Below are 12,990 nucleotides of genomic sequence, written 5' to 3' on the forward strand. Positions count from 1 at the left end.
CTAGTGGCACTCAAGGGTTAAAGTATCAAATTAAACATCAAAATTAGAAACAATTCTTGCTGCATCTTTAAATTGTCATGTTCTTAGACTTAGTAATAAAAATCTGATAATGATGGATAATCATGCTCAATTTATGTAAGTAACAGTTCCTATAATCATAGGCCTGAAAAAAACAGCTATTCCAGTCTTCTAGGTCATTTTATTTTAATTATAGTTTTTATTTTATAATTTTATTTATTTTACTTTGTTGTATTTAGGAAGAGTTCCACACAGAGGTGAATGCATTCAGGCAGCAGAGTCTAGCCTGATGGTTGCAATTTTATAAATCTGGGTTGATCCTAAGTCATCACTAGACTTCTGAGCCCTAGAAATCCATTCTGCTTGTGAGCCTGAATCTAAGATAAGGGTTTCCTTCCAAGTGCCTTGGGTCCAAACTTCTTCACATTCCTATAGAAAACCTATACAAGTCTTTTTACTAAGTAGAGCAGAAGAATGTACAGCAACTGATATATCCACCGAGCATAATGTAAAGAAGGAATGTTGTCTTACAATAATTATTAAAATAACACTTATTAAATGCTTCCCATGTAATAGGCACACTTTTAACATATGTGAACATATATACTAAGTCATTTAATTTTCCTTATATCCTTTAAAGGTGGGTATTATTATCATTATCCCAATTTTATACATGGAGAAGCTGAAAGAAAGGGAGAATAAGCATCTTGCCCAAAGTCACTAAACTTATAAGTGGGGGAAGGAAAGAGTCAAGCCCACACTGTCATCCACTACTTTACAGTAATATGCTATGAGTACTTCACTATTAATCAGAGAATGAATCCAAGTATTGGCACTATTAATAATCCTATTCTATTTCATTATAACTTATATTTTAACATCCAACATTAGAAAATAAGGAAAAACAACTCTCTGTTTCCATGGTTTTCAATTAATCTCTTAGACTTAAGGAGTCATTTGAAAAAGCATCATTAATATACAAATACCATTTCATTTGAAAAAGTATTACTAATATTATAGATACTGTTGTTCTTTGAAACAAAAACAGTATAAAAATGTGAGCAGAAAAGCACTCCAGGGAAACCTGCCCTCACTGAATGCTCACTGGTCAATACTGACATTCTGAGCTTGGTTTTGGAATTCACAGGGTAGGATGGAGGAGGAGATCAGGATGATAATAAAGTTCAAAAACAAAAATCAGTCAGGCAGTCCATGGCATCATTCTGTACCAGTCAGTGTAGGATCAGACTGAGACGAGGGGTTACTGACAACAGAGGGCAACTTTTCATTCAAAGTTTAAAGGAGGGGATAAGATGTTGCAGAGACAATGCAACAATGATCTTCAGACAAAATAATGATATTCTAATAAATACTAAAAAATGGTTCCAAGAAAACAGAGAATAGCATTGAGGTTAGGTAGACCTAGAATGATTTCACAGAGGGTAGATACTGACAAGAGACTTCTACCTAGAATATAATTTTAAAAGGACATGTCTAAATCCACTTCACAAAATATTTCCAGCAAAAGAGATTTGACAACTATGTCTATACTCTTACTATATCTGAACAATTCATTGTGAATTACAGTATTTCATATAAATTATATGAAAGAGATGACTAATCATTTGTTAAAACTCCTTAGGGATAAACTGAGGACATCAGAACCAATACACGGCATTACTGAACCCAGTCCTGTCCCCTGCAAGTACACTTCCATATTCTAATTTGATATTGCCAACTACTCCTAAAATTAAAATTCTGCCAATTTTAAAGACAGTCCATTCTAGACTTCCTGTCTCAGGAGTGCATATTCTTTAGACTGTCCAGTGTGAGTGGGCAGAATCTGGAATGCAAGGCTGGCCTAGACCTCTGGAAACAATGCTGAAACATACAGCAAATCCCAGAATACCCCACCCAAATCTGAGAAGTGTACCCATCCATTTCACATTCATTGAGACTCTACTATGTGCTCATCAAAACTGGCCAGAACTGACTTGATTATTCATGTCCCTTGTTCCAAAATACTTTCATTATCCAGCTTCTTCTCCCTATTGTGCATATCTATCATTAAGTTTGTGACATTTCTCATAAGTATATATCTGTTTACCTGTTATTCCTATAACTGAGTTCTTTTAAGGCTTTAGCCATCTTGGCCAACTTTCTATGCCAAGTACCAACATAAGTAATGGATAACATTTATTTAATAAATGAAGGAGGAGCCCAAGGAAGAACTCTTTCTTTAATAAAGGAAGAGTTGATACCTGGCACCAATATTTTCTCACTCCTCACCCCTCTGAAGTCTGGCATTACCACTAAAACAGGTCTTTCCAAGGTTCTTAACAAACCAATTCTTTCGAAATTCAAAGACTCCTCCTAGGCTCTTACCTAGCTTGACCTCTTGGCCTCTTTTGATATGCCAACCACTCACCTCTTCTCAAAATCTCCCATTCTTCAACTTCCATAAGGCCACATTGACCTGATTCCCTGGCTACCCCTTTTGCTTTTCCTCCTCAGTCTATTTTTCTTGCTCTTTTTTCTTCCCCAATGGTTCTTAACCATGGATGAATACTGGAGTCATTTGGGGACCTCTGCAAACTCCCAATGCCCTACTAAGGATTCTTCACCCAACTCCAATGTGTGTGGGTGAAGCTTTTCCACACCACCACCAAGAAATTCTCTGATACTAGGTGGGGGTCCTGAAATCCAACTTGTAATTACAATACTATCTACCTGGAGATAATGTCAGATCCCACCAATTAAGGGTTCAGTTCTACAAGATCCTTGACAAATGTCTGAGTAATAACTTTTAAAGTTTAACCCCAGAAGCAAAAGCAACAAAAGCAAAAATAAATAAGTGGGACTACATCATACTACAAAGCTTCTGCACAGTAAAGGAAACCATCAACAAAACGAAAAAGCAACCTACTGAATGAGAGAAAATATGGAGCAGAGCTATATAAAAACATGCCCAGCATCACTGACCATCAGGGAAATACCAATCAAAATTACAAGGAGCTATCACCTCACACCTGCTAGAATGGCTATTATCAAAAAGACAAGAGATAACCAATGTTAGTGAGGGTGTGGAGAAAAAGGCTGTGCATTGTTGGTGGGAGTGTAAATTGGGGCAGCCACTATGGAAACAGTATGGAGGTTCCTCAAAAAATTAAAAATAGAACTACCATAGTTCTAACAATCCCAACAATACTTTTGGGTACATATTCAAAGAAAAGGAAAACACAACTAAAAATAGCATAATGTATCCCCCCTCTGTAATAGCCAAGATGGGAAGCAACCTAAGTGTTCAATGAAGAGTGAGTGGATGAAGAGCTGCAGTATATATATGCAATGGGGTATCATTCAACCATAAAAAAGAATATAATCTTCTTGTCTGCAACAACATGACTGAGCCCTGATGACATTATGCTAAATGAACTAAGTCAGACAGAGAAAGATAAATACTCTATGATCTTGCTTATATGTGGAATCTAAAAAAAAAAAAAAACAAAGCTCAGAGAAAGAACAGATATGTGGCTGCCAGAGCTGGGGGCAGAGAGGGAGAAATGGGTGAAGGAAACCAAAAGGTTAAAAAAAAGAAAAAAGTACATACAGTACATTACTGAAGAACACTGAAAAATACCTTACTATCACCCAGCAATTTGTGATTATCTTCTATAGGACTAGGAAATTTAGGCAACTTTAATAAATTCATATAAAACTTCCTCGATGGGTAATGGAACTTTTAGAAGAAACTTGAAAGGTAAAAATGCACTGGGAGTATGTTTAACAGTTGATTAAAATACATGAAATATTTAAAACAGACTACTTTCTTTCCTATTACCCCTCAACACACACTTCAGATGTCAATCTCAAGTCCACTGGTTATTGAAGTTCCCATCGATGTTTTCCTTTGGTTTGATTAATTTACAAGTGTGGCTCACAGAACTCAAGAAAACCATGTTACTCACTAGATTATCAGTTTATTACAAAAGGAGTAACTTAGGAACTGGATGGAAGAGACACAGAGGGCAAGTCATGGGAAACTTGAAGGGAGCTCCCAGGCCCTCTGTGAATGCACCGCTCATCCTAAAGCCCCACATGTTCACAAGTCCTGTCCTTCTGGGCTTTTATAGAGGTTTCATTGCATAGCCATGAGTGATTAAATCATTGGCCATTGGCAACTGGTTCAGCCTCCAGCCCCTCTTCTTCTGCTGGTGTCAGGGGGACAGGTATGAAAGTTCCGATCCTCTGATCATACAGTGTGCTCAGCTCGCAACCAGTCACATCCTTTGGTCCTAAAGTCACCTCATTAACCTAACAAATGACATATTTATCACTCTAGAAAACTCCAAGGGTTCTAGGATCACTGTGTCAGAAATGGGGTTGAAGACCAAATATATATTCTTACTATAAACCACAATATCTAACCTAGCTAGACCCACTCCCAGAGACTTAATTAGTTTAGGAGAAGGCCACCAGCACTGGGCTTCTTAAAGCTTGGCAGAAGAATCTAGGTTGCAGCTAGAGTTGACCAATACTGTTCAAGCTGCTTCTCAAATGGCAGGAGTGCTGTGGGATCTCTTCTGGGTCCAGTGATCCATTTAACCTAGAACGTTCCCAGGTTAAACTCTTTAACTTCCATGGCTTTGATTACCATCTCTATGCCAATTTCCTTCAACTCTGAACTGCCTATATAGACCTCTCCTGCCCAGCAGGCCCATACATTCAACTGATTACCAGGTATCTATTTTTACATCTCACGAGACATAGCACCATCGTCTGTCCAACAGCCCAAGTCAGAACCTTGGGTAACATCTTTGAAACCTTCTTCCTGTTCATCTCTCTCATTTAATAATTACGAAGTCCAGAGACCTGGGTTACAGAGACCCGCTCTGCAGACAAACAGCAGATGTCACCACTGACTAAATCAACGGCCAGTACGGACACCGTGGACCTCCTGCAGATCTTGCCAGCTTTTGTCCCACACATATTAGTGCTCACTGATACCTGGGTTCTGCCATAATCCCTTTTCCCTGCCCCTGAGGAGCCCAGGAGCCACCTTAACAGCCAGCCCAGGCCTCTGTGGCTACCTTGGTGTGATAAGCGAGCCAACTGACTTCCTCCCTGTACCCACCAAAGCCGAAGTACATGATGCCTGCCTCCACCCCAGTGGCTGATGTCACCCTCAGGCCCAGGCTCAAGGTTCGGCCAGGCAGCTGTGAGGCTGCAGGTCACCAGCCTGCTGCCCATCATCCCGCTTCACTGCTGTGCACACATCCGGCGAGAGCACACTCACAGCCGAGCCCCCTGTAGGTTCCTGTGGGTCTGCACCAGACCCTGCGTCTGTCACTGCTCAGCACCACCATGGCCACTGGAGCCAACACCTCCCTCTGTGCATCTGTGCCCCCCAGCCCAACACCCAGCCCCAGCCTCCACTGCACTGTGCCCACGCGGAGGCAGAGTATGTGACCACACAAGAGCATGCTGACAGCCAGGCTTCCGCAGCTGCCAGAGAAGGCACCAAGTTGTAACACAATAATTCCTGCTCGCGTCTCTTATCTACACCGCTTCACACGCCAGTCAACTGTGTGCTCTTTTCTTTCCATCCAAAGATACTGCCCTCTCAAAGACCTCAGGGTGCTCATACATGCTTTGCTCTGTCCAGCACCCTTTCCCATAACCTCTTCCTCTGCTGCTGCTGCTGCTGCTAAATCGCTTCAGTCGTGTCCGACTCTGTGCGACCCCATAGACGGCAGCCCACCAGGCTCCCCCGTCCCTGGGATTCTCCAGGCTAGAACCCTGGAGTGGGTTGCCATTTCCTTCTCCAATGCATGAAAGTGAAAAGTCAAAGTGAAGTCACTCAGTCGTGCCTGACTCTTAGCGACCCCATGGACTGCAGCTTACAAGGCTCCTCCGCCCATGGGATTTTCCAGGCAAGAGTACTGGAGTAGGGTGCCATTGCCTTCTCCATCTTCCTCTGAGATAACTGCTTTTTTCCCTCAGTTTTCCACTAGAATTTCTTAGGAAGACATCACCTTATTCTCCTAACTAGATTAGAGTGTCTCAGCATACTTTCCTATAATAACCCACGCTATAGACTGCAAACCCCTTGAGGCAAGGGCCGTGTTTCTTTTGTGAGCCCAGGTTCCAGCACTAGGCATCCCTCAGGAAACGGCCAAATGAACCAATGACCCACATGCACAATGGATCACCATACCCAGCCCAAGAACTGTGGCCAAGGGGAGATATTTTTTAGCCATTAGAAATATCACCCAGCGGTCAAGTAAATTTTTGGCAATAAATAAAATGCATTTTAGAAAACCTCATCTCTCAAACCAGGTGGAAGCCATTCTTTCAGAGATGGAGTCTGGGAAACTGTTAGAAATCAGGAAACTTAATTCTTTTAATATGATAGTTTATTCATGAATCTCTCTGTTTTAATTTTGTGCATAATTAGCATAACAAACCTCTGTTCAACGATGATTTTTCAAAATGACCAGTCTGTGTCAACATCAGCTTCATAAGCTACAATTTAAAGAGTATTGAAAATAAGAAAGAAAAGTTATCAAGAACATATTTGACGTTTCAACAGTGAGTGGTTTGTCTTTTAATGTTAATAATTCCTACAAATCAGGCAGAAGTGAGAATGAGGTAATCATTAGTTAAATGACACAGATGCTAATTAACTTAACCTCTTCCAAATAGGTTATATAATTTCCAGAAAGAAATCTGAAGGGAAATAATGATGACTAACTTGTAATAAATCATTGCTCTCTCTAGTAAGAAAAAGAGGGACAAGAGGGGAACTTAAAGGTCTAGTAATTATACAACACTGATCTAGAAAAGTGAAAATCCTATTTATTTTACATATAGACATTGGGAAGGCACTTGCTAAAAAGTCAGTGTTATTTTACATAGGGAAGTTATGTTTTTCTAAAACAGTGCTCTCCAATAGAAACATAATGAAAGTTACATATGAAATAATTTTTACACTAGTCACATTAAAAAGTAACAAGGAATAAGCAAACTTAATGTTAATATTTTCTTTAACCTAATGCATCTAAAATATTCTCATTTAAATATTCAATAGATATTAGTTTCAAACTGTTTATTTCAACATATGGTCAACACCTAAAAAATCAAGAGATTATATATATATTATATATATATACATGTATGAATTTTTTTGTACTAAGTCTTCAATATCCAGATGTAATCTGTATTATAGGACCTCTCACTACAAACTAGCCACATTTCATGTACTCAATAGCCGTATGTAGCTTGTGGCTACTGTATTAGACAATAACTATATAATTTTATGTATTTTGTATACATTTCATGTACATTATATAACAAAATTATAACCTTTATTATCCAGACAAGTATTTAAGTCTGTATGTGCATACAAACACACATGTATAATGCTATTAGTAGCTATCAGTATAAAGCTATTGGCAGCAAGTTAAAAGTAATGAAAGATCTAGAGAGTATGTCTTTTGAAACATGAAATAAAGACAATCTTTTTAATACAATTTTACAGTCATTTGCATATTTTATTATCTTCTACCTTCAAATATTGGTGACCATGAATGGACCATTCATGGTCCATTAATACATAATGGTGACCATTATGTATTTGTATCATCAAATACATAAACAAAGTCATTACTTGTAATGCCTTAATTTAGCAACTGTGTTCAAAGTTTCCTTTTAAAAAATCCTAGCAAGGATGCAGAGCACCTGAGTAGAAAACCAACTGAAACTGGAAATCACTATGGCCTCCCCAGACACAGAGTCTTCACGGACAAGTTTGGGTTCAGACCTCCTGATAGGCAGATTACCTTCCTCTGGGTCACAGAGGGCAGTGCCAAGGAAGTGAGCAGGAGAATACCTCTTAGGTAGGCATGGAGGTGGGAGGAGCCTGTCTGCACACAGGAAGAAATACATCTCTTCTACAGTCAATTCACTTCACTAAAAGAGGTACCTGACTCTCAACATCTCATCCCCTGAACATTTGAGATAAACAGGCATTTGCTGCTCACTTCTGATTATGACTACACTGAACATACCACAGTATGGGATGATATTATGCACAACAGAGAAGAGGGGTTAGGAGGTAGGGCAAAGGGTATTGACATCCTCTTTTGAAGGAAGGAATCTACCTGAATGAAACTTTGAAATTCTTAGACCTTAAGACTAGTCCATGTATACAGCACTTTGAATTGTGTAGGAGATGAGCATTATTTTAAGGGGTCTTTTAACTTCATCTTCTTGATAGCAAATTAGGACATGAATGAAAGAAAACACATCTTATGACATGGATATCATAGCTCAATATTTAGTTATTATAAGATATTTTTGGTTGAGCCAACAAAAAATATTTTTTCACTGTGTTTCAACTGTTATCTTTTCATTTATACATTTAACTTTTGGTTTCATCTATTAATTGTCTGTATTTATAACCTCACCATACCTATAACAGGTAACATGCAGATATAGATTTAAGTAGAAAACAGAGATAAAAATAAACTAATATTTTTTGAATGTCAGTTAAATGTAAGATAGATAGTGAGCTAAGCATAGTCCATACATTTGAGACAGAACAACTAAAACCATCTTATTCAGATGATTGTGTGTGTGTGTGTATTTTTTCCTTGACAACTTTTCATAAAGAATACTACATAATCTACAAACCTGAGAATTTTAAAAAGCCTTTAGTTACCAATATATTGTTTCCAGTGTTACCTTTCTAGACATTATCCTCAGTCCCTTATTTTACAGCTTCAAGTTACTTCTGAGATTGCTCTGAATTGAAACATACAATTTCTTTATATAAGGAAGATACATTGTTTAAAATGTTACATGAGAAGTAATTTCAGTCAACTCTTTTGCAAATGTTCAAAGATGTGCAAATGTTCTATTACTATAGCCATCAGTGTGTCTACCAGTTGACTGACTACAAACCTTGTCATCTGCCTTTCACCTCAGTAAATACCTTTTTTATTGACCAAAAATCTTAAAGTTGAAAATATCCCTTTGACTTATCATTTCTAGTTAATTCTCTTATTCATCAATCAGGTTGATAACAATGAAGCTTTCACTTTGCTTTATTCATTTATCCACCCAATAAATCTTTACTTAATGCATGTTTGCGATACATCTACCATGCACACATTTCTCCATGGATATTTCTGTAGTCACTTCCTGTGTTCCACGTGTCCAAAGAATTTAGGCTTTCCTACAATTTTGACAGATTTTTTTTTATTATCTTAAATTTTAATACAATATTGTGACCGGATCTTTCCAGTTAAATACAGACATCTAGAAATAGATTCAGTGCCATTCCAGACAGGAAGTAGGGGATAAATACCAGTGGTTGTAATGTCATGAATCAGGAAACTATGACAGGACAGCAAAATAAAACATTTCCCTCCTGAGACCTTGTCAAGATCCTCTGGCAGATCAAAGCTGTCTGCTCTGCTCCCTAATTCTTCATCCCTCAAGTCTCTTAGGCAAAGACAACTATGCTTTGCAGAGTTATTCCAAAGGGATAGGTCTGTGAATGTGTTATGCTTTCCTAGTCTGTCTTTTGGGATGGAAGATGCTTAATAAGAGGGTGGGGCTTATTCTACGCAGCGCAGACAACTCTTAAACTCTCATGGATGCTCTTTGAGTCAAAAATAAAATTCCATTATGTGCATATTATATTTGAATTCACTGTCAATGAAGGGAAGAAGTATTCCAGTTTGAGAAAAAGCAAAGACTACTAGGTAAAAAAAAGAAGGAGGGTATTAAAGATGCAGTGACTAACTTATCCCCAAAGACCATGGATAATAAAGATTAAATAGAAAAAAGGTACTAAGTATAACCATTTATTCACCATTCATGGGTGACTCACCAGCTCAGCAGACACCATGTTGGACTCTTCAGTGAATTTTATTTGCATTGAAGATGTATACATGACAGAAAATGGCTTGGACTTTGGACCCAAGCAGGCCTTTTCCAGTAGTCATGTATAGATGTGAGTTGGACTATAAACAAAGCTTAGCGCCAAAGAATTAATGCTTTTGAACTATGATGTTGGAGAAGACTCTTGAGAGTCCCTTGGACAGCAAGAAGATCAAACCAGTGAATCCTAAAGGAAATCAGTCCTGAATATTCATTGGAAGGACTGATGCGGAAGCTTGAAACTCTAATACTTTGGCCACCTGATGCAAAGAACTGACTCACTGGAAAAGACCCTGATCCTGGGAAAGATTGTAGGCTGGAGGAAAAGGGGATGACCAAGGATGAGATGGTTGGATGGCCTCACCAACTGTATGGTCAGTTGGTGGATGATGGATGAGTGTGAGCAAGCTCCAGCAGTTGGTAATAGACAGGGAAGCCTGGCGCGCTACAGTCCATGGGGTCACAAAGAGCTGGACAGGACTGAGCAACTGAACTGAACTGAAGCCTGACTTTGACTTGCAGTCCCATCTTCCACTCACTAGCTGAGTAACTTTAGAAAAAGTCCTTGCAACACTCTGAACCACAGAGTCCTCAAATGTAAAGTAAGAACAATGCCACCCATGGCCCAGTGTTGTTTTCTGGAAAAGAAGCAACATATATGGCAGTTCCTAACAATGTTTGAAACAATATAGGGTCTGAATTAATATTAGTTCCCCTTTCTTCCCCCATTGTGTCTATGCAAAGCAAATTTGCTGTTGAGTTTGAAACATGAATTTTCTTCCCTCTTCCAATAGAATGCATTTTTCAAATTGTCACAAATCTAAGAAGAGACATAAAGAAATCAAGAGTCTTTGAAGAGAAAAATTAATAATTATACATTAAACCTCACTTTATTAATACTTATATTAAGAGTGGAGATGCCAATTTTTTCTTGTGCTCTCCTTTTATATTTCATATCTTAAGTAAAACTGTATTATTTTCTTTTAAGTCCTTAGGCTAAATGACAGGGCATGGGATCCATTCCAACTGCTATTCCTGATCTGCCCCTTAGCCTGTTCTTTAACAAAGTTGATAGGTCAAAGATGGAAATAAAATTCTCAAGTCTTGGCTTCTCTGGATCCTGTCATTAATGTGCTGAGAGGTTTTAAGATGTGCTTTACATGTGGGGGGTGGGGGAGGAGGGAGAGAGAGAGAGGTGAAGAGAAGGTCTAAGGAGGTGTAAGAAACTTTCCTCTACATAGTTCTGTCAGAATACAGCAATCACTGTCATAAGCAAAAAGGAGAAAAACACTGAAAGAAAGGAGACTTCTTTTATGTTAAGAAGGGAACATGGTGTTGAGTTAACAGTGAAAATCATCCCCTTTAAATGAGAATAGGCAATAGGAGTTTTTTCCAGGACTTGTCTACCGTGGGGTCCACACGAGTGGGGTGAGGGCTTACTAGCTCCCGTCCCCAGATCCCACTCACCTAGCTGGAGCTGTTCGCAGGTCCTGGCTGGATTCTTCCCAACCTTGCATCTGTAAATAGCCCCAGGTTTGACCACTGAAGTGTTGGAGAGCCAGTTGGCAGTGGGCGCCCCGACTACGAGCCTAAGAAGAGAAACACGCACGTGTGCGCAGATGTTAGCCTTGCTGCCCACTAAACCCGGGGTCTCCCCAGAGGCAGGCGGGCCGCTCCCGCCACCTCTTCCTCCGCCCACCACCCCAGCACTCAACCCGCCACCCCAAACTTCAGGGCCGGGCGCCAGAACGCACCCCGGCTGCTGCCACCCCAAGATGAGTTCGTTTCCCAAGCACTTCTCCAGCGAGCTGGGTTCCCTCCTGCCTTCTCTAGAGGGAGGAAAGTTTGAATCAGTCAGGGAATCCCTGAGGCGCTTTTTGCTATCTGCTCTGAGATGCCAAAGGCTCCCGCGTCCGACCCTACTCACCATCGGTTCGCCCCGTGGCTGTGCAGCACCACCGAGTAGCCGAACAGGGTGTTGGGGGGTCCCTTGTAGAGCAGCGCGCTCTCCGTGTCCACGTTGTAGGGGCGCCCGGTCGGGACTCCCGAGCACAACAGAAACATCACCGCCTCCCAGACGGCGGCCCCTCGGGGGCCCGGCCCTCGCCTCGCTTCCACAGCCATGCGCTCTCGGAGGGGAACATTCAACACTGAACCGCCACTCTCCGTCCCAAAGTTGCGCGGGATGCGACGGTTGGCCGAGGGGAAGGGCGCCCCAAGAGAAGAGGCTCAGCGTGTCCGGCGCCAGCGGGCGGGAGGGAAGAAGAGAGGGAGGAGGGCAGGGACCAAGGGAGGGAGGGGAAGTCGGGCTGCGGCGGGCGGAGCAATCCGAGGTGGCAAGGGATGCGACGCTCCCGCCGCGCCCCACGCCGGTTTCTGCGGCCGCGAGGTGCGGTGATCGTGAGTCCCGGGGCGCGGGCCTCTGGGTGGGGTACCGGGCGTGGTGCGGAGTCGCAGGACCCAGCGCTGACTCCTGGCACGCGTGACTGTAGGGGGCGCTAGGGGACCTTGGCTGCGCAGCGCGCGCCCAGGCCGAGCCTCCTGGCACTGCAGGAGTTGAACTGGAAGGGGCCAGGGCTTCGCCTTTTAACCGCGGTTGGGGCTTCAATCCTACCGACCGCGCGAGCCCCACTATGAGCGTTGAGGCTCCTCGGCCTGCCAGGTGTGGCCCAGAGGCCAGCCACAAACCTGGGCACCGCATGGACTGCGAAGGAACTGTCCTGAACCTTCGTTGCTAATTCATCACTACACCTGATTTGGGCTGTGGGGGGTGGGGGGTTAATAAGCAACCACTAGAAAAATTAACCATGGAGCCACACACACACACACACACACACAAAACACTCCCTGAAGGTGCCCAAGATACATTTTGGTGAAAAAGACGTTATAGTATTTAAGACTTCCACTTCGTTCCTCCCCTTACTTCCTCTTTAGTCCGGGCTGCTTGCTTGGAGCAGTGGCTCTAGCTGAAAGGCAGGGAGGGGCAGACGGTTCAGGTTGTGGCTGCGTTCAAGGGCCAGGTTG

At 41.6% G+C, this 12,990-nt stretch overlaps 1 protein-coding gene across 3 annotated transcripts in view; it reads right to left on the reverse strand.

Moving 5' to 3' along the window:
• The window catches only part of ITGA4 (integrin subunit alpha 4), a 91,760-nt gene extending 79,554 nt beyond the window's left edge, over nucleotides 1-12,206 (reverse strand). For 2 of the 3 annotated variants that reach the window (XR_003037063.2, XM_059891805.1), the window contains exons 1-2: nucleotides 11,894-12,206; nucleotides 11,434-11,555 (exon numbers count right to left, since the gene is read on the reverse strand). Coding sequence is in view for 2 of the 3 variants with exons in the window: in XM_059891805.1 (XP_059747788.1) it covers nucleotides 11,434-11,555; nucleotides 11,894-12,090 (319 nt within the window). In the remaining variant the exon portion in view is untranslated. 3 annotated transcript variants of the gene reach the window in all.
• Nucleotides 12,207-12,990: the final 784 nt, after the last annotated feature.

This window comes from Bos taurus, chromosome 2 (assembly GCF_002263795.3).
Source record: "Bos taurus isolate L1 Dominette 01449 registration number 42190680 breed Hereford chromosome 2, ARS-UCD2.0, whole genome shotgun sequence".
NCBI lineage: Eukaryota > Metazoa > Chordata > Mammalia > Artiodactyla > Bovidae > Bos > Bos taurus.